General features: G+C 40.0%; 1 protein-coding gene across 1 annotated transcript; it reads right to left on the bottom strand.

Annotated features, from left to right (window-relative positions):
* RHOBTB3 (Rho related BTB domain containing 3) lies at positions 1-25,513 on the bottom strand. The gene is made up of 12 exons (XM_058043873.1): positions 25,000-25,513; positions 24,614-24,830; positions 16,992-17,184; positions 15,033-15,184; positions 14,118-14,229; positions 12,964-13,332; positions 10,631-10,743; positions 8,958-9,069; positions 6,679-6,852; positions 5,328-5,494; positions 4,087-4,183; positions 1-1,510 (listed from the first exon to the last, which is right to left on the bottom strand). Coding segments are annotated over exons 1-12 (1,824 nt in total). The 5' UTR covers positions 25,002-25,513; the 3' UTR covers positions 1-1,394.
* Positions 25,514-25,860: the final 347 nt, after the last annotated feature.

Below are 25,860 nucleotides of genomic sequence, written 5' to 3'. Positions count from 1 at the left end.
TTTGTTTTTACACCTTCTCATAGATGCAGTTTCCAGATACATTTGATGTGGTAGAAATGCCACAGTCTCAGGCTACATACCACATTACAAAGGCAGATGAAAAGCCAGAATTGAAAGTACAAGAATGATAATGAGGTGTTTAGTTCCTTGATTAGATTTTGCTTCTAGAAAAGCACCTATGCTCAGGAAAAGGCTCAGTTAATTTTGGCATTAGCACATGTATATACAAGTCAGCAGCATGACAAGTTGTTTTGGTCAAGAAAATGATAAATAGCATCTGCAAGGATCATGCCAGTCATAATATTCTGGGTTTTTCTCTTGTGTCAGAAAGGATCCACAGCTAGGTTTGTCTCACACGGCGCAGCTTACGAGCACACGATGATAACTAAACTTGAACTGAGTCCCTGCTGGGGAGGTTTGAGCTCCAAGTCCCACCACAAAAGCCAACATCCCAAATCTGTGAGGGTCACCTCCGTCATGGCCAGCACATCTAACATTTATTGAGGTGACTACGATTACTAGACACATTTTTCCCAAAAAAGCCACTTCTACTAGTGAGTTTTTCTGCTCAAACCCCAAGAAAGGCTGTTGACCCCTCTGCCTTTCTTCCTGTCCATCAGTACCATACAGATTTGCTCTGAGCATACGTAGTTTTCCCTCTCTTTATTCCTCACGGGGAAAAATTCAATATGGCCACACTAACAAAGGTGTTCTGCAGATTGTGAAAACAGGTTTTCTTCTCCTACCTACTGGCAGGAAAAATTATGTCATTCTTTAGATATTTGGAGGCACTAGAGAATACCGTGATGCATAGGCATTCCTCTGGAATTAAAATATGTACTCATAGGGTTGTAACAGAACTACAGGCTTTCTCTGGAGTAATAAATTAACAGTAACTACAATGCTTCTTAAGCCTACCCATTATATTGTGAACTAACAAATGCTGCAGAAAAGTTTTGCATCCTGAAGTATATGAAGAACTTATGACCTGGCTTTTCAGCTTCCCTGCACTGCTACTGTACTCCTATGTTTCTATGACACACAGATTTACAAAACCAGTCAGATTCAGTTTAGCAGCCACAAATAACCATGAAAAACAATAAAATAAACAAAAAGTAAATTAGAAAGAGGAGCAGATGCCAGTCACGGCACTGTCCTGTAATACATTTAATCCCCATGAATATGAAGTCATTGTGCTTAAAATTAATCTTCAACATACATTTCTCAATGCTTCAAGGTAAAAATTAGAGTGATTTGTTAGCAAAACAAAGAATGTCTGTAATTTCCAGAGGAGGTGAGCATCAGGTTTCACTCTTGACATGGTTTTTTTGTTCGGTATAATCCCCAATCTGAAATTTTGCAGTTGAAATGTACTTTGTATGCACTCAGTCTCTTTACATTACTGTGCAGTGGCATTTCTGAGAGTGGATATAGTTCCTGTAATCAGCAAGCTGCTTCAGGTACAAGTTTGAAGGCCATCGGTGCATCTCTACAAAATTGCGCTCTTCCACTAGAAAAAGAAATAAAGGAATTAAATGTAATATATAGACATAGAGCACATATGCACAGGCTATAAAAAGTATTTTAAAATAGATAAAAAAAAACATTAAAGATATAAATACAACTACAAAAGTAAAGGTGAGTGCTGCCTGTTTTGCTTTGAGCTCTACTATGGCACAGAGGTAAGAGTTATCACACAATGTTTCCTTATTTTTAAGTTAGTAATAAAAAAGTTTTTTTGAAAAAATGAATACAATACTTATTAAGGAGAGCAGAGAGATATTCCTAAAGATGAGTATACTTTATTCTTAGAGAACAGTCATATGTAGTATGCAAGGATTTTTTTTATACTGCGGAACTATAAAGCAGGGTATATCAATTCCTGTACAGGCAGTTTGTCTCAAGATCAGTACAGAAAGCAAGGTGAGGAGTGCAGCTAAGAATCCAGCAAGACATTAATCTCTTATTGCATACAGTTTTTAATCATTGACATAGTCATATAAGAGTCTTTTACCCATATTATGTAGATTACTCTTCTCTGCATTTGCAGAAAGATGCATTTTCATCCCCCTAACCCCAGATATTCCAGAGTCAGCTTGCATCCATTGCTCCTTGAGGGCCTCAGATGAAGGCAGAGAGTTTACAGCTGGGAGAGCCTGAGGACAGGCAAACTGCACTCACCTGGGCACAAGGCAGGGCTGCAATCCTCAGGGGAATATCCTGCTAATCAAATCTGATTTCCTCGATGGCAAGGTAACCCACCTAACCGATCAAGGGAAGCCAGTTGATGTAAGGTTTTTGCAGGTCAGTAAAGCTTTTGGTACTGTTTCTCACCAAAACTGGATCTTTCTTGACAAAATGTCCAGCCCACAGCTGGATAAACACATCAGGTGAAGGGTGAACAGCTGGCTCACAGGTCAGGCACAAAGGGTTACAGTGACTGGTGGGACATCAGACTGGGGACCTGTCCCTAGTGGGGTTCCAAAGGCCTCCATCCTTGGCCCTGTGCTCTCCAACATCTTCATAAGTGCCCCAGATGGAAGACTTATGGAAAGGACACTGACCAAGTTTGCAGATGCTACAAATCTGGGAGGAGCTGCTGACTTCCTCAAAGGCAGGGAGGCCCTTCGGAGAGGCCTCAGTGAGTTAGAAGACTGGGTTATCACCAGCCATAGGAGGTTCAAAAAGGAAAAGTGCTGGACTCTGCCCCGGGGATGGGGCAACCCTGGATGTATGGACAGACTGAGGAATGAGATGTTGGAGAGCAGTGCCCTGGAAAGGGATCTGGGGGTCCTGACGATTGATGACGAGTTGATGATGAGTCAGCAGTGTCCTGGCAGCCAGGAGGGACATTCCTGTCCTGGGGGCACCAGGCCCAGCATGGCCAGCCAGGCAAGGGAGGGGATTGTCCTGCTCTGCTGCCCACTGGGATGGCACAGCCTCAAGTCTGTGGCAGATTGGGGCACTACAGTGTAAGAATGACATTAAAACGATTAGAGAGTGTCCAAAGGAGGGCAGCAAAGGGCCTTGAGTGGAAGCTGTGTGAGGAGCGTCTGAGGGCACTTGGTCTGTTCAGCCTGGAGGAGACTGAGGGGAGACCTCAGTGGGGTCTGCAACTTCCTTGTGAGGGGAAGAAGATGGGGCAGACGGGATAAAGAGGGGCAGACACTCCAAGGGTATGGCCTGAAGTTTTGTTCAGACCTCCTTGGGGAGGTTTAGGCTGGATTAGGTAAAGGTTCTTCCTCCAGTGTGTATTTCAGCATTGGCACAGGCTCCCCAGGGCAGTGGTCACAGCACCAGCCTGACAGAGTTCATGAAGCTTTTGGACAATGCTCCATGGTGTGACTCTTGGGGATGGCATTGTGCAGACCCAGGAGTTGCATTCAGTGAACCTTGTGTGTTATTCCAACTCAGATAATTCTGCATTTCTGTGAAGGTCTCAGGTCTTGGAAAGCCCTGGGAGAGCTGCTGCCTGCTGCTGTGTTGCTGTCCTGAACCTCGAGGTGATGAGGTGCCACAGGTCAAAGAGATGCACCCCTCATCAGGGTGAATGAAAATCACACAGGCAATGAGCAAAACATTCTAGTTACACTACCAGAAACAAATACAAATGCTTGGAAAAATAAATATCAGGTCCCTGGAAGATGGTGGATTTATTTACTTGAATGGGCCATAATTTTTTAATTTTATAAGATCTGCTGGAGCATACTATAAAAATCCTACTTTTTTAAAGGAAGACCCTTTGAAAACCAGCACTTGAAGAAGTATCAAAAATGACCCATTACCTTGATTTAAATTAGCATGATAATATGAAGGGGTTGACATACAATGACCAAACTGGTCCAGCAAATTCAGTTATGGGTAGGAAACCTGGCCATCCCAACAGGACCCATAAAAATGGTGATACAATGCTGGCTGTGTCATGCTGTGTGCTGATCCCACACCAGGGTGGTGAAACATCCTGCTGGAATATCCTAAAGAAACCTTAATTATTTTCTCATGCAAAAATGGTATTATCCAGAACATCACTTTTTATCTCAGCAAAACATAAAAACATTTGTCTTTTCAAAATGAACAGAAAAATACCTGAAAGTTCTTGAAATTCAGGCTTTTGACTGAAGATGAGGTAGTTAGTGGCAATAAAATGAAGAAGCCAAGTTGAAAGGCAATCAGAATTGTGAAACTGTGGGAAAAAAGAAGACGAAAAACCTCTTAATGCTATCATGTCTAAGATATAACCACATCTCACATGTCAAAATATTTCTGGTTTCCATTGTGAAGCAATTTACTAAATAAAGATTTGACTATAGCAGATAATGAAAGAAAAGTAATTTAATGGAAATACATAAACAGGTGAACACCCAAGAACAAATCAACAAAGTCCCTCTCCCAGGGGTAGAAAAAAACCCCTGAGGTATCATGAATCTTGAAAATTTTGACATCTGCACAGAGACAGAACTTCACAGGAAGGAGGGAAGGAATGTGTCATGTTGGTTCTGTGGTCTCCTCTTTCTGCACTAAATCCTATTTCATTAAGGCAATATCCTTCAATCTAGTTTTTACTTTCCTCTTCTGTTTTCCAAACCCGTCTTTATTGTTTCTCTTTTTTAAGCATCTAATCTTTTCTTTTCCTTCTTCTATGCATTTCTCTCAATATTCTATGCAGTTGGAACTCCTTTGTCACCTCCATACCACATAATTTTCTTTTTTGTCTAAAGGAGGAGCGAGCGCATCTTTACTTGCCTGAAACCCATCTTTCCTGGAAGAAGCTGTAATTAAATTGAATTACTGCAGTGTGTCCATGATAAAAGGAATTCTACAGATGAGGGTGTGACTAGAGGGTCTGGAGCCCAAATCTTAAGGGGAGCAGGTGAAGGAGGTGGGGTTTTTATCCTGGAACAAAAAGAGGGTCTGGGAGACCTTATCACTCTCTACAACTCCCTGAAAGGAAGCTGTGGACAGCTGGGGGGTCAGTCTCTGCTCCCAGATAAAAAGTGACAGGACAAGAGGAAATAGCCTCAGGTTGTGCCAGGAGGTATAGGTTGAATAGCAGGAAAGCTTTCTTCATGGTGAAGGTTGTCAAGCTCTGGAGCAGGCTTGGGTACACTGGTAGAGGCAATTCTGTGATTCTGTAACTGCATAATCAGCAATTAAAGGCTGAAGGATTTCTTCTGGCCACCCTTGTGTCACCAGTTATCCTAATAAACAGATTTTATACCAACATGTTTCCTTGGGAACAGAAATTGCTCTTAATATTTTTAAAAATTTTAAAACAACTTATAACAGTCAACATATATATTCTCATTTGATATATATACAGTGAGTACCTTAGCTTTCTTGAGCAAGCTAACAATACTGAGGCTTGTGGAAGCCAGTTCCCTGCTAGGCATGCTCTGCAGCTGCGTGATGATGTAAAGTTCACAAATATGCTGGAGTCTCATTACTTGGTACATCTCTGCACAGATCAGCAGAGACATCGCCTGGAGAATACTGGCTAAAAAACAAGAAGACACAAGTTACATGTATTTTACCTTTCTGACAAGATAATCAAAGCTACTTTTCACTAAGCTGAATTTTAAATACCTAACAACAAACACAAAATCAGAGTCCTGTGATCACCTTGTTTTATTTTTTTCATTATTATAATTTTTTTTTTTTTTGCTGTATCACCCTATTTTTCCAGATAAGCTATTCAATGAAGAAGAAAAAATGTGTTTAGAACTTTTTGGCAGATGGGTGTAAAGAATTGCTGTCAATATTGTGGATCTTGAAAATGATGAGTCAAGTGCTCCTGATTTATTTAGAGTAACTGAGAAGGAAAAAGGGAATTTAGCTAAGTTCTCTTTCAGAAAAGCACTTTTATGATACAAGAAAATATAGCCAAAAGCCCAAAGACAAAAAAAAGAGCAATATTTTGTTTTAAATATAGCACAGTAGTTGCATTTTTAAACTGATAAACAAGGAAATGTTAGGTGGAGTGAAAAGAGAAACATGGAATATCTAAGAATAAGGTAGAATAATTATTTCAAAATAAAACAAAGCAAAAATACATATCACAATAGCATTTATTCATTATATCATGGAAAAATAAGCAAAATTTAAATAATGGTTTAGATTTAGTATTCAGATTTTCTTCTCATAAGAAAGATAAAAATTGGGACATAAAGAATATTTTAGCTCAATTTTTCTTGCAAAACACTCCTGTTGGCATATTTTTCTGGGTATAAATACACATAAAATAACCATGTGTATAAATAAGATATTCCCGCAATTTAGCCTTGTTTATAATACACTCAGCTTTATGTGTGTTCAAGAAATGACAACTTTTAAATTTAACACAGAATCCAGACTAGAAAGCAGTATTACTGTAACGTAAAAAAAAAAAAAAATACAAATATTATAATGGATCAGAAATGAAATTGAAACTTCTTTGAGTCTTGTTATGTGAGCACAAAGCAAATAAATAATGTTATTAGAAATATTTTTTCTATTTTACTTGTATAGTACGGATTTCTGTTTTATTGCACAATACAAAAACATTATCTTTCTTGAGACATTGCACATTCAAATATTGGTATTTTTCAATCAAATAGGCGCTGCTACATTACTCTCTATCCATGCCCTGCTGTGGAAAAATGAATTACAGGTATAGAACTGTATTTTACAGTATTTCCTTACCTGGACAGCAGGAGTCAGTGTAAAGGTACTCTAGGAAGGACAGGAAAGTGTCTTTGGAAACGCCATACACTGGAACCTGAATGCTATTTGCTTCTAGATAATTACCATTAAACATTGCTGCCATAACCTCACAGCGAGCCACCAGAACTGCCCTGTGGGCTGGAACAGTTGCACCTGCAGGATGTAAGACAAAAATCAATATACAATGATTTTATACAACACAGAAATATCTTCATTTTAAAGTTCTTAGGAGGTTTTCACCCCACTGAACGTGATTAAAGTGTTGAAAGTTGACAATGACTAACAACACACTCACTGCATACTAGTTAGGATGAATAATGAATAATAAAATAAAACAAAATCAACAAGCAAAGAATTATTTAAGTCAAAATGCAATAGACTAAACCAACTGAGAATAGACAAAATAGAATAAATCTGTTCACACAAACTGAACCCATTTCATAAATATGCCATATTATGAAGTGTTATGCAAATGGTTAATGGTTGGATTTGATGATCTTAGGGGTTTTTTCCAACCTGAATGATTCTATGAGGAGTCATTTATATGCACCAGTAACCCTGCTGGTAAGTGATGTTTGTATAGAATGACCAAAGGAAGCAGATAAAGGCAAATTTTTCCAGATGAAATTCCATTAAGTCCAGTAAGTATAAATTTAACTAGATTAAATACTGTGACTAAGTGAATTTCCTGAATGGTTGTCTTATGAAAAAACCACTGATGATTTTTTCCCATAAATTTAATAATTTTCTATTATTTACAAGTGAACCCTTTGCTTTCCTACAGTCTTTGGAAGACTTGGAGAGGCCAAGAGCCCAGGATGGCAGAGGCCTTTTGGGCTGCAGAGTCCAGCTGGACTGAGCAGTCCAGCTCAGTATGCAACAAGTGCCAAGCAAATGCCAGTCAGGACAGCAACCAAACCCAAAATGAGCATTCAGAGTTGGATGTAAATGTTTTAATCAAAATTATAATAAACAGATCAACTCACATGCAATATAATGCATATACTTACAAAGAAGTTACTGTTTTAATTATGTCTTTAATCACAACATTGGTACCTGAGTAATTTTTTGAAACCTTCTGGCATTTTTTGTCTTTTGTTCTGTTTCTACCTCCCGTACTTCCGCTTTCAAAATGTCTAAGCTGCATGCTATATGTCCTATATGTGCTTGTGAATGGACACTCATCTACTAATTAAGATGTTCAGTCACGTTCTGTGTCTCTACACAGACACAATGGGCTCCAGTTTTTCCTGGCTTCCATACTTCTGTAAGCTAGAAAACTCAAAGCAATGCTAAGCATCCAAGGAATTGCTCAAAACCTTACAAATTTGTTTGTCTGGTAAAGATTAGGGCCTTCAATTTCTTTTAGTAGTTATATGATTTTGATACAATTGCTCTGATTGATGAATTTGAGAAAAAAATTTAGAAGATGTATCAATTATTAGGAAAAACAGTTCACATTTTTTAGTGGATAAGCATGCTTTTTAAAAATATTCGTCAACCCAGATATTTGGGGTTTATTTCTGTAAAATATATAGCGTTGTGTGGGAATCTATAAAATTAGAGGGTTTTGGGAAAGCTGCAAAAGGCTGCAAAAGGAGTCAGGTTCCCGCAAAGACTCTCAGGAGTGGGACACTGAGGTGAATTGTTCATGTCATTGAGGTCAAAATCAGTATTTTCTTCTCCTTTACCACGATATTTTTGTGCAGTCTTTTCTGTGTGTTAAACAGAACATCTAGAAAGAGTCTCCTTGACCTGTGCTTATATTTGAGGAGTTAATGCTTCATATCTGTCCCTGAAATATACATCTGAAAATAATTATCTAATTCTAGAAGGCCATTCTGCATGAAGGGCGAGTATGGACAGACTAAGAAATAGTGTTAGCTTTTAAAAAACATCTCATTCTTATTCTTACAAAAGCATGCAACACATTTCTCACACTGCATCTGTCGTTATAACAATGAACATATTTAATTTCCAAACAAAACATTGAATCCTGACACTGCAGCACATTTGGAGTAAAACAAAACAGAATAAAATAGAATAAAAAATAATGTCAATCAGGGAGAGGGAATTCCCATAGGCTCAGCCCAGATGAACCATGGTGCAGGGCATCCACAGGGATAAGCTTTCCCTGCTTTCCACAGTGACAGCAAAGCACTCATAATTCCTTAGTTTTGATGCCACGGTCACCTCCATGTCCCGCATTCTTGAAGAGGGGAAAAAGGGTAAAGGATGGATGCCAAGTGGTACTGTACCTTGTATTTTGAAGATTACATCAGCCAGCACAGGTGTGTTAAAGAATAGCCTGAGAGAAGTATTATAGAGCCGTTTTATCTGGTGAGACTTGCAGTCCTTTACAGTGTTTAGCTGAAAAATAAATTGGTAATTAAACACTGTCATGTGTGGCTGCCCACAGAACTAAATATTATGGGACATAATTTTTATGGGAAAATAAACAACAGCTTCTGGCATGTGCATTCCTCTGCAATCATCTTTTGCTTTCTTGTTTCCTATTCCCTGCAGTGCAGCAGCTCTGAGGGGTCTCTTATCCCTCACAGTCACACCAAAGTTTGCTATTTTGACCTCCCCCATCCAGCCCCTACAGGCAGGTTGGGCTTCACCAGTTTTCTGGAGTCCCAACCTTTGCAGACATTCCCTGTGCAGACCCAATGCTGCAGCAGAGCGGGGTTTGAGGGCTCTGGGGGGAGCAGGGATGGGACACACATCCACCCCGCAGTGTGATGCTGTGTACAAAGGCAAGGCAGCTGCAAGTTTCGTGTTTATATTGCCCTGGAATCACCTCCACAGAGGCACAGGGAGCTCACAGGCTGGAGCACAGACTCCTCTTACAATAACCTGGTAGTGTCAGGGCCCTCCAAAACCCAGTACTGCCAGTTAGTTTTCAGTTTTGGTTTTCTTACCTTAAAAGTGTAACCTAAAGCTGACAAAAGGAACTGCATTAAAATCATGTTGCTAGATTCTGACAAGTGAAATTCAGATGAGGTTGAATTTATGGTTAAAAGGTTAAATTTATAAAATTTTTAGTTTTATTAAGACAAATCACAGATCCTTCTTATTGGCTTCAAAAATAAAAAAAGCTTAAATGAGAAATAAGAGTACTCTGAAAGCATAAAAAAAGAATAAAAGAAACTACAACAGCTCAGGCTTGCTATCTTAAAAGTCTTCAGGCCCTTCAAGGCCAAACCTATAAATGTTTTAGCTGTGGGCACTAAGGGCTGCTAAGCCTAAAACAAAGCAGTCATAAGCTGAAAACAGTTCAGTGACCTTTTGATGTCTATATTGTATTGTTCCTAGAGAATCTGAGAGGTTTTCCTTTCTAAATCAACAGAAATCAATAGAGCAAGTTCTGTATTATCAGGGAATGTATATGCTCCAAGAAAAAATGTCTGTAAAAACTAATTCTATATTAAATCTAATTCTGCATGGTGACTTTTTATTAACTTAATAATATTTTACAATTTTTGTGTGGTCTTCTATTGACTTAAATATATTGAGTTACAGACAGCTTTCCACAACACAGCATTTATATGAGAAACCACCCCTCTCTAGATCTACTGCAGAAGCCCAACTTTTGGCTTATGTTCAGGAGCAAATCTTTCCTGGGCAGCCTCTATTACATGGGAATTAGCAACACATAATCATATTGGCAGACAATGTTTAAAGCTGTGAATACGAGTAATCCCTTTAGAATACCTGCTTGTGTGGTTTTTACCAATTACATTAATTCTGCATGTTACATCAGGATCTCTGTGTATGTGCCTGCAAACTACTCACTGCAAGCATGAAAAAGTACAGGCTCTTTAATCCAAAGTGACTTTAAAACAAAGACTGACAGGAAAACGTTGTCTACAAAACAATATCTCAAAAACTTAAGGAACTAATAGTGACCCAAAGGAGTTAGATGTACCTTTCCTGGAGTTCTCAGGATGCATTTAACTTTCTCAAGCACATGTTCTGTTTTATCTGGATCCTTCAGCTTCTTTCTTATGTCCTCTTCTAATCGTTCCCACTGGAAAGCACCTACCACAAAACCAGGGGGAGACAGATTATAAATCAGCAAGGCACAGGCCTCAGCAGGCAGAGGAAAGATGACATCAATGTCAAACACATCCTGCAGAAATGGTAGGGAGCTTGCACATAAATCAGCCCAATCTTTGCTTTTAGGAAGGGCAGAATGCAATTTTTGCACATTAAATTTCTATGGTACTTTTTATAGTGTAACCAAGTACCAACAGACTATAAAATCTCACTTGCTTTCACACTCAATCTATTAATTCCTCCCAGTTCAGTCACTACAAATTGCAGGTAGAGATTCAGAAAAAAAAATCCTTCATGTTTCAACATTTGTAGAAATTTTTTAGCTTCTGCTCATGCTGCTGACTGCATTGTTCTGTAGGGGTCGGAACTAGAAAAATTTAATGCACAGCTACATTCTTAGTCCTCACAGCTAAAATCAGCACAAAGTTCACAGTAGAATTTCTGTTATTCTTGTTTTTGCAGTCAAAGCCATGACATTCCCTGAGGTGTCTCAATAGCATTCTTGGAAAAATGAAGAGAGTGAAAACAAAGATAGTTTATCTTCATGCACTTTGCTGGAGTAAGTCTCAGAGGCAAAGTGGGGTTTTGTGCTAACTTTCAGTTCTAACCCAGGACAAGAAGGAGACAGAAATAGATCGAGCTCAGTAACAAGCCTGACTCAGCACAGCTGATGCTGTCAAGAGGCTCAATCAGCATCTACAGCACACAGCATTCTCAGCTCAATTATCTCCCATCTGTACCACACTGGTTAAGGGTTTATAACCTCATGAGCATCATGTCACAGCACTGAAAATCTGAAAACTCATTATTTGTTCTCAGCCTCTACCTCAAGAATCTCCACCTCTCAGAGGCACCAAAACATAAAGCAGAGCTCTGCCTGCAATTGCAAAGTTTCACAGCACCTTGGCTGACATGAAGGAAAGTAAAAAAGGAAAATTAGCACACACAAGGCACTAAACCCAAGCTGTAGATGGTAACAGATGAAGATGTTTACAAAGATATTTAGACTGGAGGAAAGGAGGCTCAGGTGTGAACTTGTTGCTTTCTTCAACTGCCTGGAAGGAGGTTGTAGCCAGGCTGGGGACAGCCTCTTCTCCCAGGTAATAAGTGACAGAACAAGGGGAAACAGCCTCAAGTTACACATGGGGAGGTTTAGATTCAGTATCAGGAGGATTTCTTCACCTCAGGGGTTGTCAAGCACTGGAACAAGGTGCCCAAGGCAGTGGTAGGGTCACCATCCATGAAGGCACTTCAAAGATGTGGCACCTGGGGTCACAGTTTAAGTGATGGGCTTGGCAGTGATGGGTTAGTGGTTGGACTTGATAATCATAAAGGTCTTTACCAACAAAAATTATTAAATTATTCTATGAATTAAAAATACTGTATTTATCCATTACCTGCTGAAAATCTGGTTTTCATCCCCTATCCTTGGCTCAAATAAATAAGAACAAAAAATTAATCTATTCATGCATCTTTTTTCAGTGAAAAACTTCATCTATTCTTCATGTTTGTTACTATTTTGGAAAGTGTCTTTGATGTAAAGATCTGAAAGCTGAAAGATTCTCTGACAGGTTGAAAAATATCTTACAAAGAACAAACAGGCGATAGCTACTTCCAGAAAAAAAACCCAAATCTTTCTGCTGAAACAGAACATCTGAAAAGTTAAACAAATATCAGTGCCATTTTGATAGCTGGCATTAGGTAGGTGAGGTCACAGACTGTACCAACTGGAAGCAGAACTCATGCAACACATCAGAGGTCTCCACAGTCCAGCCACTTTTTCAGTGTTTTCTCTTCAGCTGCACCATACTCAGAATAAAAATTACTTGAGTTTCCTTAAGCAACTCTGCACTCTTGCCCTTGTGTTTAGAACATGCAACCATTTACAATATTTTAAAAGCCTAGGATCTGAAACTGACTCAAACTCCAAATTTGTTTTGGCAAAATTTAGAATGTTATTGATGTTAGCCTATGGACTAATTTAATTTAGGTCCATTAAATCTGGAATGACAAGTAACATAATTTTTGTTATAGGTGGTGGTGTTTTCATTGTGCATGGTAATCACAAGGGATAAAATAGATGTGGAAACAAGGTGAGACATCATCTAGCAATAGCAAAGCCAAGTTCCTTAGGGCGATGCACACATTCCTTCATGAGACAATAGGAAGAAACAAGTTGCCAGATCTGTTCCCAGCAGGTACCTGAATAAATGAAGTGGAGGATATCTGGGAGACAAGAGCAGAAGACAGAGTCCTTCACCACCACCCTGACTGGTGGGACACAGGGTAGGACACCCTGGGGCGAGGAGGGGAAGGGGTCCCCGGCCTGCACCGCGAAGAGGCTCTGAGCCAGCTGCGCCACGGAGGCGTCGTGCGCGTCGCACGGGCTCTTCACCCCAAACAGCAGCATGAAGAGGTGGCTGACAGAGCACAGGATGATCTTGTGAGCCTCCACCACCGTGCTGAGGTCCTCGGGGTAGAAGGCCACATCTGCACACTGGCAGCAGCAGAGCAGGTTGTGCAGGTCTGCGTTGTAGTGCGAGGCTTCACCCTTTAGGATGGGCATCTTTTCTGCAAAAGAAGTCAGGCTGTAAAACCTAAGTTTTGCAACCTTAGCAAGTGCTAACCACAGGACAACTGACCTTATCAGGTCAGTTTATTTTTTAAAAGAGACATTCAAGAAGAATATTTCTTATATGCTGTTTGAATATCTGGAGTAAAATACTCAAGATATTCAAATACTTAATGCAGTAAGTAAGTTAAGAAACACTTAGTTTAATAGTTAGTGTCTGTCCTTTCATGAGCCCTCTATAGAAAATTACACTATAAAGAAACTTTGACTGTGTATTCCAAATCTAAGAGGTCTGAGCAAATTTTTAAAACATGGAAGAAGAGACAACTACAGGTTTATAGGTAACTACTTGTCAGTAATTCTTTCACTGAGCAAATGCATCAGATGCTCAGAAATCACAGCAGCAGCAAACAAAACCACTATCTGATTATACTGTAGAGTAATAATTCATGCTCTAACAACTTTCTTTTTTAATCTATCTGCTAAGACTTTATGTAAAGCTTTTATCAATTCATGTTTTTGTAAGTCCACCAGAAAACCATTTCTATTAGTTATACCTAAAATAAACCAGAAATCCATTGCAGTGTTATATTTTGCCATACAACTCTTCCCAAGTAAATTAAAATATCACTAAAAGGTGATGCAACATAACCGCAACAGCTGATAATAGATAACACAGCTCATAGTAACAATTGTTACTAAAAAATGTAGTAAAATATACTGATTGTGCAAAGAAAGTGACACACATAAGGAATTATACTAGAGACCAGATATCAATGAGCACCTGGCTGTTCAAGCTGAGGTGGTTGGACTCGACGGCACTTCTGCATCTTTTTCCTTTTCTTCATTTTTTCAGATGACTTCTGATTCAAACTTTGGATCATAAAATATTCAAGCTAAGACAAGAAATATTAAAAAAAAAAAACTTATTTAATAACAACCTATACATCAAATTAGGGGTATAACAGGCTCTGTATGCAGGACTAAAGCTGCTGACACTATTACCAGTCATCCAGGAGAGTACCAAAACTCATTTCAGAGAAGCTACCATACATATTTCGATAGAACTAGCACAATTTACAAGACTATTTATTCAAATGATTGTGGTTAATTCTTGTGTATTTAATCTCCCTAGAACTGACAGACAAAAAGATATTCAATTTACCGACCTCTTAAGATGCTAATTCTATCTTGGGGAGTGGCTTCATTCGGCTGGATGTTAGCCAGCAAGATAAAAGGACAAGAATACAAGAGGAAAACTTACTGCAATGCGACAAATAGCTTTCCTAAATCTTCCTACTTAAAACCAGAGCAGCCCTGGTACTACTAATTCAGATAGCACCATAGACTCACAGAATCCTAGAGTGGTTTGGCTTGGAAAGTGCCTTGAAGACCATTGAGTTCTTCCGATGGAGACACTTTCCACAGATGAGGTTGCTCCAAGCCCCTTCCAACCCAGCCAAGAACACTGCCAAGGATGGGACACTCACAGCCCCCTGGACCATTCTGTCCCACTGTCTGACCTCCCTCACTGGGAGGAATTTCTTTCTAATATTTAACTTGAATTTTGCCTTGGTGGGAACTCGACACTTGGTGGGAGGGCCATGGTGTGCCTCCCCTGGCTCTCTGAAGCTCTCACATCTGCCAAGCACCTCATGCATGTTCCACCCTGCTTCCAAAGCTGCAGATTCTCACTCACCACTCCTCCAAAGTATTTCTGGATGTAGAAGTCATTAAGGGTGTGCAGCTCAAGGTAAGTGGCTCCAAGTTCCTTTGCAAGCTGGACTCCTTCAGAGGTTGTGACACAGCTCCTCCTGTCTGAAGTGCACAGGGGACAGGTGCAGGGCACTCCTGGGGTAAAAAGTCATGGAAAATAACCATTTTGGCCAAATAATGCAGAATTCTTAGATTCCTAAAAAACTGTAAAGATATCTTACTTATAGTAGAACAAAGAGGGAAATGAAAACATAGGAATTTTATAGTAAGAAATCTGTAATGACAGAAAAAAACCCAACTTCATATTAATCAATTCAAAACACTAGTCACTCTACAAACCACTGAATACATCACATTAGTATTATTTTATTGATTTTGTTAAGTTGGAAGAGTTCAGCCAGACTTATGGATGCCAGATTTGGCTTTGGCTCAATAGCTTTGCATGCCCAGGTCTTGTACTAGCCTGCAGGTGTTATCATTCATGAATGTCACTCTTAAACCTACTGAATTCTTGTGGCCTGTCCATGCAGGAAGTACACACGGCAGTGAAAGAAGAAAATTTCCACTTCAGACCAACCTTTGATGGGTTTGTATGTACTGCAGGATCTGATTCATCTACATGTATTTCACATACACTTTTTAAAAACACAAAATAGGAACTTTTAAGATTATGCCATTTAAATGTTAAAAATCTTCCAGCCACATTGGGTCAGCTTTGCTTAATGACAGTAAGAATGTGCCAGCCATGGATGTGCTTTCAAATGTGCTGTGCCTGCTCCCTGCTAATGTCCTCTGCCTAGACCTATGGATAACATAATAAAACAGCTTTTTCTGGGTTTTTTTAATCATTTGTTTTGGCATCAACATTTACCACTACAGAGGATTAAGATCTTAGTAATCTGTATGAGCAAACTGCTGTGTTCACAAATACCTCCTAGAAACAAAAGGGCTCTGTGTGTGCACAGCAGTTTGCTCTGACAGGTCCCAGGGTAAACCCAGAGGTCCAGCCTGGTGTCTCTCATGGCCACATTACTTAAGGAGGAAGAGAGAAAAAAAAACTAAGTGGAAAATAAAAAATAACCACCAGAGGAGTCACTCAGTTTGGTGATATCCTGGTCTTAAACATAAAGTGAAAAGAAATGCTTAGGGAATACAAACAATTTACCAAAACCTTGCATTTAGAATGGGAGATTTATTACTCCTGTATATATCAGAGCATGAAAGTTCTTGGTCATGATCACTGAATTACTAAATGGAAGAAAATAAATATTTAACTGTTATGCAGCTCTTTAACTGTCCTATATCTGTCACTGAGCTAAAAGGTTTATAAGTAGACCTTAGCAACACTGAGCATCCACAGAGGATATACTTCATATGGACTAATATTTCTCTGTACAGTACAAAACAAATATCTACATATATATTCATCATGTCTCTTACTCATTAAAAGGAGGGATGCTCAGAACCACTTGTTTTAGTAAAGTATCATGAAGTAAAAGACAAGCCAGGCTTGTAGTTTTCATTCATTGCTTTAGGAAGAAAATCCCAGAGAATTTCAAGGCTTTTCCCAACCACTCTCCAGTGTTTTCAGAATATTGGATATAATTTTAATCTCATACACTAGAGGTACTTTATACCCAAATGTATGTTGCTTAATCCAAATTACTAAATTTAATCCTCATGTGTGATGGCTCCACAAGAAGAGTCATTGCAGAGGTCAAAGAAGGATAGGTTGCCTATCATTACTGAGGTTAATTAAGCACAGTGTTCTTGCCAGCACATCAGTCTAGAGAGCCAAAATGCATGTGCGTATTACTGTCATCCTGACAGACTAATTGTTTCTGTTAGCAGCTTGGAAAAACAGCCAGCTTCTACTGAAATTACATTATACTCAACTTCCAAATGAGATTTTATCTGTTGTTACAGGAGGCTGGATACATACCGTTTTTTCTTGCACCAATAGCAGAAATTATTACTGGAACTGAGCAGTGATTTAGTGCTTTTTTCACCATTGGCACATAGCTGTCCTTTAGTTCTTGAAATGAAGTCTTGTCATTGACAGAGTATTTAATCACAATAATATCAGCTCCTCCAATGAGCCTGCAGGAAGTGTACCAGTCACTGTCAAATATATCCTAAAAAGAAAAAAAACACCAATCAAGAATTGACTGACTTAAAGATGAAATATTCTAGATTCTTAATGCAAAACTCTACATAATTGTTTTTGTCTGATTAGATCTTATTTGAAGACATGCAACAATGAGCAGACTTCCTGCTTTGTAATTTCCTTGTTTGGAGAGTAAGTTGTTTGTTATAATAAATCATAAATATTTTCCATTAATTCAGGAATTCTGTCAGAAGAATTAAAAATAGGGTTTATCAGGGAATACTCTTTTCAGGAAGAATCTTTGCTGCTTTAATTACTTAACTTTAAAACTGCTTCCTTTAGGAAATAAAAACACCTTCAGTGGTAGATGTTTTCAGCAACACATACAAAAACATTATTAATCACATCATTTTAGAGAAAGGGTTACACAGAATTATCCTACATACCTATGAACTTTTAAATACAAACTTAATAATTCAGTGTGACTTTTGTCCCTAGAGCGTCTACATAGCTTCACCAGGTGTTAATGTCTTCAGGATAAGGACTTAAATCACATACCTAAACTTTCTTTTTCAATTTCACATTCAAATTTTCATTGCTCTGTGCTGAGGACTTAACCTCTAAAACTGTTTGAAATTCTGTACATTTACAGCTGCGCTGTATCCACATGCAATATACAGTTATTGCTTGTGTATCTGTCACGGAACTGTGATTCCACAATTTCTGCTTCACCTGCAGGTAGCTCATAAATACCAGGGGAGCCTTGGCTTTGAATGTATGCTGAATTGAAAACTCTTGAGAGAAGTCTGGAAGTGGTCCAGAGAACGGAAGAAAACCCCCAATGACCCGAAATACTATCTCCTCTTAGAACAGAGAGGCTTTTTTTGCCCTTTTTGTACTTAAAGGGGGCTTGTAAGAAAGATGGGGACAAACTTTTTGGCAGGGCCTGTTGGGATAGGACAGGGGACAATGGTTTTAAACTAAAAAAGGGTAGATTTAGGTTGGATATAAGACAGACGTTTTTTATACAGAGGATGGGGAGGCCCTGGCAGACTTTGCCCTGAGAATCTGTGGGTGCCCCATCCCTGGCAGTGCTCAGGGCCCAGCTGGATGAGGCTCTGAGCAATCTGGTCTAGAGGAAGGTGTTCCTGTGCATGGCAGGAAAGAGCTAACAATTCCCAAGCACATGTTTGTGCAGCCTCTCCCCAGCATGGCAGGGGGGCTGGAATGAGATGATCTCTAAGGTTCCTTCCAACCCAAATCATTCAGGGATTCTGTGATTCTATGGCAGCCCTGCATAGCATGTGAGGCAAAACTAGAAGAACTTGGGATATTGAGGGGAAAAAAAGGGAAATTAGCTGTAATGAAATACAGACAGTGTGAAAATAGGAATAAATGAGTGGAGAAAAAGTGACAAAAGGGCAGAACTCAAAAGTTTGGTAGTGGGGAGCAATTTGAGTTTTGTAAAGCAAGTACAGAAATAAGAGCATTACAAATGGGAGTGAAGTACATAAAAGATTAGTAATATCAACAAGTGGCATGGCTTGCATTATCAACATAATTATTTTTGACCACTTCAAAAGGGTCATTGTTTGAAATCTGGTGAGGTAGCTGCAATGCTCTTAACTACAAGAAGTAGCATGACCTTGATGGAAGTCAAAGTCAGAGAGTATTTGCCTAAAGTGTCACTTCACATCATTCCCAATTCAGGTCTTGACCTTACAAAGCAATAAGTCAGGAAATAAATTACAGTTCACATTCCCATTGATGTCTGTAATAGAAACTTTTGTTCTGCAATAAGTAAACCAGAATTAGCAATTTATCAGGAATAGCTCTCACATGATTAACCATGTTGACAATAGAGGAGGTCAAGTGCACTGCTCTTGATATTTGTTTTTTTGAGACAACTCAGTTAGAGACTATTATAAACCCAGGGTAAGGACAGTGTCAATTAGCACTTAATACAATCATTTAGGCCCGGTTAATGATACAACATTTACACATAAATGCACATTTAGCGCCTCTAGAAGTAGGACTACCAGCTACAGTGCTTAGAGACAGCCATCTAGATGGACATTTGGAGAACTTGATCACACAAGCAGGCAAAAACTGAGAATTTTCAAGGGAAAGCTTTAGTACACTTTAATTGATGAAGATCTCAATGGGGATTTTTTAACAGAGCTGCATGCATTTAACACAACAAAGGCTTAAAGGAAAAATACAGCACAACCCCAAAAATAACATGGGCTATTTATTTTCTCTGTTCTGTTGGCAGACAGAAAGCACATCTGTTCCTTTGCAATTTCCTTCCAGCTGACCATTTTCAAGATCAGCCCAGTTTTGCACCTGCCCATCTCTACAAGATTGGAGACAATGGGTGGTATCATAAGCAAAGAGTAGAGCACAAGTGCACAAATAGACTGCAACTGCAGAGCTTTAAGCATGAGTAATAAAAAATGCTTATGGAAACTTCCTATGGAATTTAATATATATATTTTTATATTGTTTGTATATTGCTTTTGTGGTATGTTGATATATTGTTTTCTACTCACTCAGGGGTAGAACTGAGGTAAATCTCATGTGCCATGAAAATCCTCCAGAAATATCTCTGACAATGGGTTTTTTTCACTAGACATCCTTAAGACAGAGCATCTAGAGCCTCCTTCATTATGGCTTTTAGGGAATCTTTCATGCAAAAATGACAGGGCGAATGTCATCAGATGATGAACAGCCATTCAGATTTCAGGAATAACCTTAATTTCAGGTTCCATGTATGAAATTTTTGTAACAGCTACTCCTCATCATGTTTCCTGCTCCATTTCACAAGTCAGACATTGGCTAAAGGAAGAAGTATATGTACAGCTAAGGTCATTTTATTATGACCTTAATAATTATAACTTTAATTATACTTCTGTTGCTGTCCACTCAGGACATACTAGGAAAAATCTTCATTTTTTTCCTTGCATGCCTTCATTCTAAGTGTCTCATAACACATTCTTGCCATTAGTAAATTATACTTCTCAAGACTCAGTGTTGAAAATAAAGCTTTCAGAGGCACTGAAGATACGATTTTCCTACAAAATCACATGATCCCAGAAGACAACAATACCTGCTTTGTTAAAAATTATTTATGAATGCCTTTCTGAACGGCAGTGAAATTCCTCACACAGCGCCCTTGCAATGCCCACGCTCTTTCTGCTCATAAGTGTCCCCACGTCCAACCACCCCAGCCCTGGGTCTGAGGCAGCAGCAATGCCAACCACTCTGTGGGGAAAAGGGAGCCTGGACACCCCGCAGGAATGTTCCCCTGGAATTTCCCCAAGAGAACTGCATTGGAAACACTGGAGAATTATCCCTCTCTATAGTCCATTTACAGACCCAGTCTCCACAACCAAAACCTTCTTCACACTGATGTCCTCCACACCACATACCACAGCCTTCTCTGTTTTTATTTTAAGATTCCTCTGCAGTTTCTTATCAGGTCTGCAGCAGGACAAACTTTACGGGTGTACTCTCCATAACTTAGTCGTCCCCTGAACTTACTCAGATAAGTAATCTACAGCACAGAGGGAAGTATCTCCTCCAGAAATCCCCCTAAACATCCCCCTCACAAAACAAAGGAAGATCATATTGGCCTCTGTCATCCTCTCATAAATGAATTTAATAGTAGTTTTTACCAGGATATGATAATTTGTTGTAAATTGCCACTTTCAGCCATTCAAGCTTAAAAATGAGGAGGGATGACCTACTGAAAAATGAAAAGTTACTTTCTAGCTGTCATTTTTTTACTGAAGCAGTAATATGTCTAGATTTCTAAAAATAGTAAATAAATCTGAACATGGCTCAGATTCCTGTACCTTTAGACATGGTAAAGGCTGGCCAGCATAAGGATAAGGATAAAGAGGAAAAAGACAGAAAACTACACTATGGATGATATTGCTGACATAAGAAAACTCACAGTGTTTTAGGGATGACTCTTGTTGGTACAGTAAATAACAAGGAAAAAAATATAAAAAGGTTCAGGGAAAGAGATTGTTGAAAGGGAGAACTAGAAAAAAAATTCACAGAGCCCCTTCTCAAAATTGTGGTTAATATATTTAAGTTGCAGGTAATAAATTTGTGTACTAGTGAGCCCCATGGAGGTCTGCAGCTCCGTGCAAGGCACTGAGCAGACACAGCAGAGCATGCCCCCCTCTTCAAGTATCTAACCCAGCACAAGACGATCTCCAAAACCCAGCTGCTCCATATTCCCCTTTTGTAAACATTTCTGTGCTTGATGATGTCAGTAATTCTCTAGAAGCTCAGCAGTTTTTATACAATAGGAGAAAGATAAAATAATTCTGGGGGGGGGGGGTATTGTTTCTCATAGGGAAAATAAACCCAAACAAAGCAAAAATAAGCCACAAAAACAAAACAAACAAACAAAACCAGGTGGGTCTTAGTAGAAAAAGTTAAAAACATCAGCAGGACCCCCAGGCCAGGACAGAAACACTCTCATATCCTTAGGGTATTGCTCCAGGTAAGAGAGGGGAGGACAAGACTTACTTCAAGCAGGGAACATTACAAAGGACTTGTTATTTTGCCACTTATTTTCCAGCACTACAATTAGGTGAATCAAACATGAATTACAGCTTCTATACTATGCTAAATTCTGGACTTGAGGAAGATTAACTTAATTAGATATTAAAAATTCTGCCTGCATTTTTTTCTGCAGAAGCCTAAATTAATTCAGAGTAAAGTGGAATTGCAAAATACAGGTAGGTCAATAAAATGGCATCTCGGTCCTGAAGACTGTCAAATCTAACACAGATTGTTAATTAAAGCAGTGTTTTCCAAAGCAAGTCTTAAAACTCATCTTGTGAATTTCTCCTTTTGATTTATTAGCTCCATACAGAGGTTCACCCCTGCAAAATTAGAAAAACTGGGTCATTCTTATTCAATATGCCTTATTATAGAGCAGCTTAAGGCTACATTAGCAACTGATCAGCTATTAAAACCACAGTATTCAGCAGAGATGTTAGCACACATGTGTTTTCCTTAGTTCTTTATGTCTTCTCTTGCCCTAGGTTTGTGTTTTTTGAGAAAACATTTTCAGGCCACATGATTTACAATGATGTCAGTGCTCTGTGCTCCTGTCCCCTGCACACAGCCCTGCCAGAGCAAGCCACAGTGGGACACCCCGAGAGCAGCACACAAAGAGCAACCTGGCCTTGGAAACCCTGACATTTTGCCCCCAGACTTTGAAAAGTGTGGTGTTCCACTGCTGTCTCTACAGCCCTGTGACATTGCAAGGTCCCCAGAGTCAGCATTTCCCTCCTGCACCCTGCAGCTGCCAGGGGAAGGAGAGGTGCTCACAACACGCTCGTTTGCATGTTGGCAAACAAACATGAATTTACCTTTGTGATTTCCCAAAGACACCTGAGCTGCTGACCCTCCTGCAGGCTCAAAAGGCTGAGCAGTATCCTGGGCTGACAGACAGGTGCAGCAGCAGACTCAAACTCGAGAAAATTAAACTGCACCACAATCTGCCGTGCAAAAGGATCCCCCCACTCTCTCTGGAACTCTACTCAGTGAAACCACATCAACATTGCTTTTCCAGACTCATGGCTGTGGAAGACAAAGAACAGCTGGGCACCCTTAAGTTTTGAGACTCACAGCTATGAGTGTACTCAGTTGCCAAGTTCATGTCTAGGACTCTCTTGCCTTAATAATTTGGGTTTAATCTAGATGACGTACAAATCCCAGGTAAATACAAATCTCTCTTGGCCTCAGATATTAGAGGCTGAAATACTGCAGGGCCCACGACATCACCACCTTTGTGTTTTGGTAAAATGAAACAGGGATCATTTCCATGCAGAATATGGCTTGAGGCGATATCTGTCAACATCTTGAATTGTTCTGTGCTGTTTCCCCAGGCTAGCAGAGGAGCAGCTCTGAAGGATCCACTGTGATATAGTGAACCTCAAGCACCCAGGCTGTGGGAAATGGTCCTGCTCTGCCTTACCCTAGCAAGGACACTGCTTTATGCACGACACATAATCTCCTGCAGAGTCCAGTCCTGATATCTGACGCATCTTCCACGAAGAGAAACATGCTAATTTGTCCTCAACATTCTCAGTAATATATCTCCTGCCTCCTTTAACTGATAGAGGGAAAAAAACCTGAGGACGCAGAAATGCAGTGACTCCAACAACAAGCTAACTTTTGAAAGGCAGAAATTAAAAGGTGTCCAGAACTGAACAACCTTGATCTGCAGAAGGCCAAATGCAATTAAAACAATGTAAAAACACACCAACTCTGTCTCCAATCTATGTCCTTGCTTCCCCTTCTCCAGCTGCCCCCACTCACCTTCCCAACTCCCTTACCCACCTCCCTCCATCCCTCTGAAACAGCCTCCGAAGCCCTACAGACTTCATTTATATTCAGGAGATTTTGCTGCGCTCCGGTGACTCCAGCAAACTGCACATGCAGGTCACATGCAGCTTCAGATTAGAAACAGGATCCCCCAGTCCATCTGAACTGGTGTCTGTAAGCAGCTGGCAAAAAGAAATAAAGAGCAGAAGGACAGCTAAACTGGATTGTTTAGTTTTAAGATTGTTGGCTTCTGATAATTTCATGGAGCTGTCATGGTTCCTGCAGATTCTACAAAAGGTTTCTCTTACAGGAGTACAAAAATCACCCAAAGAATAGAATTATGGAGCTGAAACTGATTATTGTTTTAATTTCTAAAAGCTGGTAAGCTGAGGGGTTTTTTTTAAGGCTGCTAAGTAGTCATTAAATATGTTTTAATTTAGATTATCAGTATCATTTCTTACATAATCATTGATCTGCTCACACTCCAAACTAAGTTTTCTCACTTACTGATAAAAGTGCTGGCAACTAGCAACAGTGCCAAAATCTTTGTTATTTACCATCAGATAAAGGTAATAATGTTAAGACATGATTATTCTTGGTAGGAGGAGTAAAATTATTCCCTTTATTATTATATTAATAATATATAATTTATATAATATATAATATATAAACAATCAGATCTTTTAATCTGTTATTTTTCACAGCTGGAAAACTTACTGCCTTTATTTACAGAAAATTTCATTTTATTATTGGCAAATATTTGGAGAGAGAACTTATAGTGCATTGTTACAAGGCATTCTTGTTTACTTTTGGATTGTCTTTCACAAAATTTCCACTGGGCAATACGGTTGAAAAAAACACCTTATTACAGGGAAGGCCAAGCAGAGGCTTGTTTATAAGAACCTTTTTATAGCACCTTTGATATTTCCCAGCATTTGCCTGGTTACATTTTTAAAGTTTTTTTTTTTACTAAATGCAGTAATAAAACTACAAATAAAATCCCACAACAATGAAAACCATTTAAAAAATAGAACATTATTTCATTTTACTAAAAGAGTTTACACTGTTAATTGTAGTTAAAAGGACTGAGATGGATCTCTTACCCAGACAGGACAGTCGTGCACCACCAGTCTGACATTTCCAAATACGCAGGCTTGATACTCAGTAAAAACTGGGTTTCCAACATGACTGGCAGACAAGCTGCTGTCGATCTGGGAAATGAGAGCACTTCTCCCGAGATAGCTCCAGATCAGGCTGGGCTGCTGATTGTCCTCAGAAAAACCATCTCTTTCATTCCCAAAAGCTACAATATTAACCGACCTAAAATAAAAATAATAAAGACGAAGTTGTGTTAACAAAGATGAAGGGCAGGGATAAGGGGAAAGAAAATAAAATCCCCTTAAATCAAAACTAACATATTAATCCCTCTGAATCCTCTTCCCTCCCTAGATTTTAACACCCTCCCGTAATCAACAGCAAAACCACATACATGATCTCAAATCCAACAGCAGGGTGAGAGCAAAGTGGAAAAGAAACTTGGAAAGGCCGCTTGCATTGCAAATCCCCAGCGGGTTTGGCTTGTTATTCCTTCCTCGGCGTCCAGGCTCAGCCTCGCCGCGGTGACCTCGGGGACTCCTGCCGCATTGTCCCGGCTGCGGCCAGGCGGGGAAACTCCGGGCGATGGAGCTGCAGCTACAGCAACAGCAGCAGCGGCAGCAGCGGGATGGGGATCTGCAGCAGGACTGGGATACGGAGCAGGATCGGGTTCTGCAGCAGGATGGGGATGGGGATCTGCAGCAGGATGGGGATCTGCAGCAGTAGCGGCAGCAGCAGGATGGGGATCTGCAGCAGCAGCTGCGGGATCGGCCGCAGCAGCGGGGATGAGCGCAGCAGGATCTGCAGCAGCAGCAGGATGAGCAGCAGGGGGATGAGCAGCAGCAGCAGAATCTGCAGCCGCAGCAGGATGAGCAGCAGGGGGATGAGCAGCCGCCCGGGCTGCGGCGGGCGCGGTGCCCCGGCGCTGTCGGGGAAGGCGAAGCCGCGTCCGGCCGGGCGGTCCCGGGCCCCGCATCCTGACGTCAGGCAGCCCCGAGCGGCGATGGGCAGAGCGCGGTGACGCGCCGAGGGCAGGTGCGCCAGGTGAGCAGGGCAGGGAAAGCGCCGGGGCAGAGCCGGGTCCCGCCCCGCACCGACAGGACCAACATCCCCGCACCGCCTGTCTGCACCGGGGGAGGGACCTGGGGCTGTCACAGCCAAAGGAGAGAGCAGTGTAAACTTCCTCTTTTAAAATATTTAAACTTTTCTCTTTTTTTAGTTAGTATTTAAATAATATCTATCTTTTCAATAGTAG

The sequence above is a fragment of the Melospiza georgiana genome, chromosome Z (genome assembly GCF_028018845.1).
Source record: "Melospiza georgiana isolate bMelGeo1 chromosome Z, bMelGeo1.pri, whole genome shotgun sequence".
Lineage (NCBI taxonomy): Eukaryota > Metazoa > Chordata > Aves > Passeriformes > Passerellidae > Melospiza > Melospiza georgiana.
The sequence above is the reverse complement of the archived record's forward strand: the minus strand, read 5'-3'. Positions and strand labels throughout refer to the sequence as shown.

Excerpts from the sequence above, each read along its gene's own strand:
- RHOBTB3 (XM_058043873.1), bottom strand. Across the intron at positions 10,744-12,963 it reads CCTCCACTTCATTTATTCAG|GTGCTTTCCAGTGGGAACGA; the intron begins GTACCTGCTGGG and ends GTTTTGTGGTAG. Across the intron at positions 9,070-10,630 it reads TCCTGAGAACTCCAGGAAAG|CTAAACACTGTAAAGGACTG; the intron begins GTACATCTAACT and ends TTTATTTTTCAG.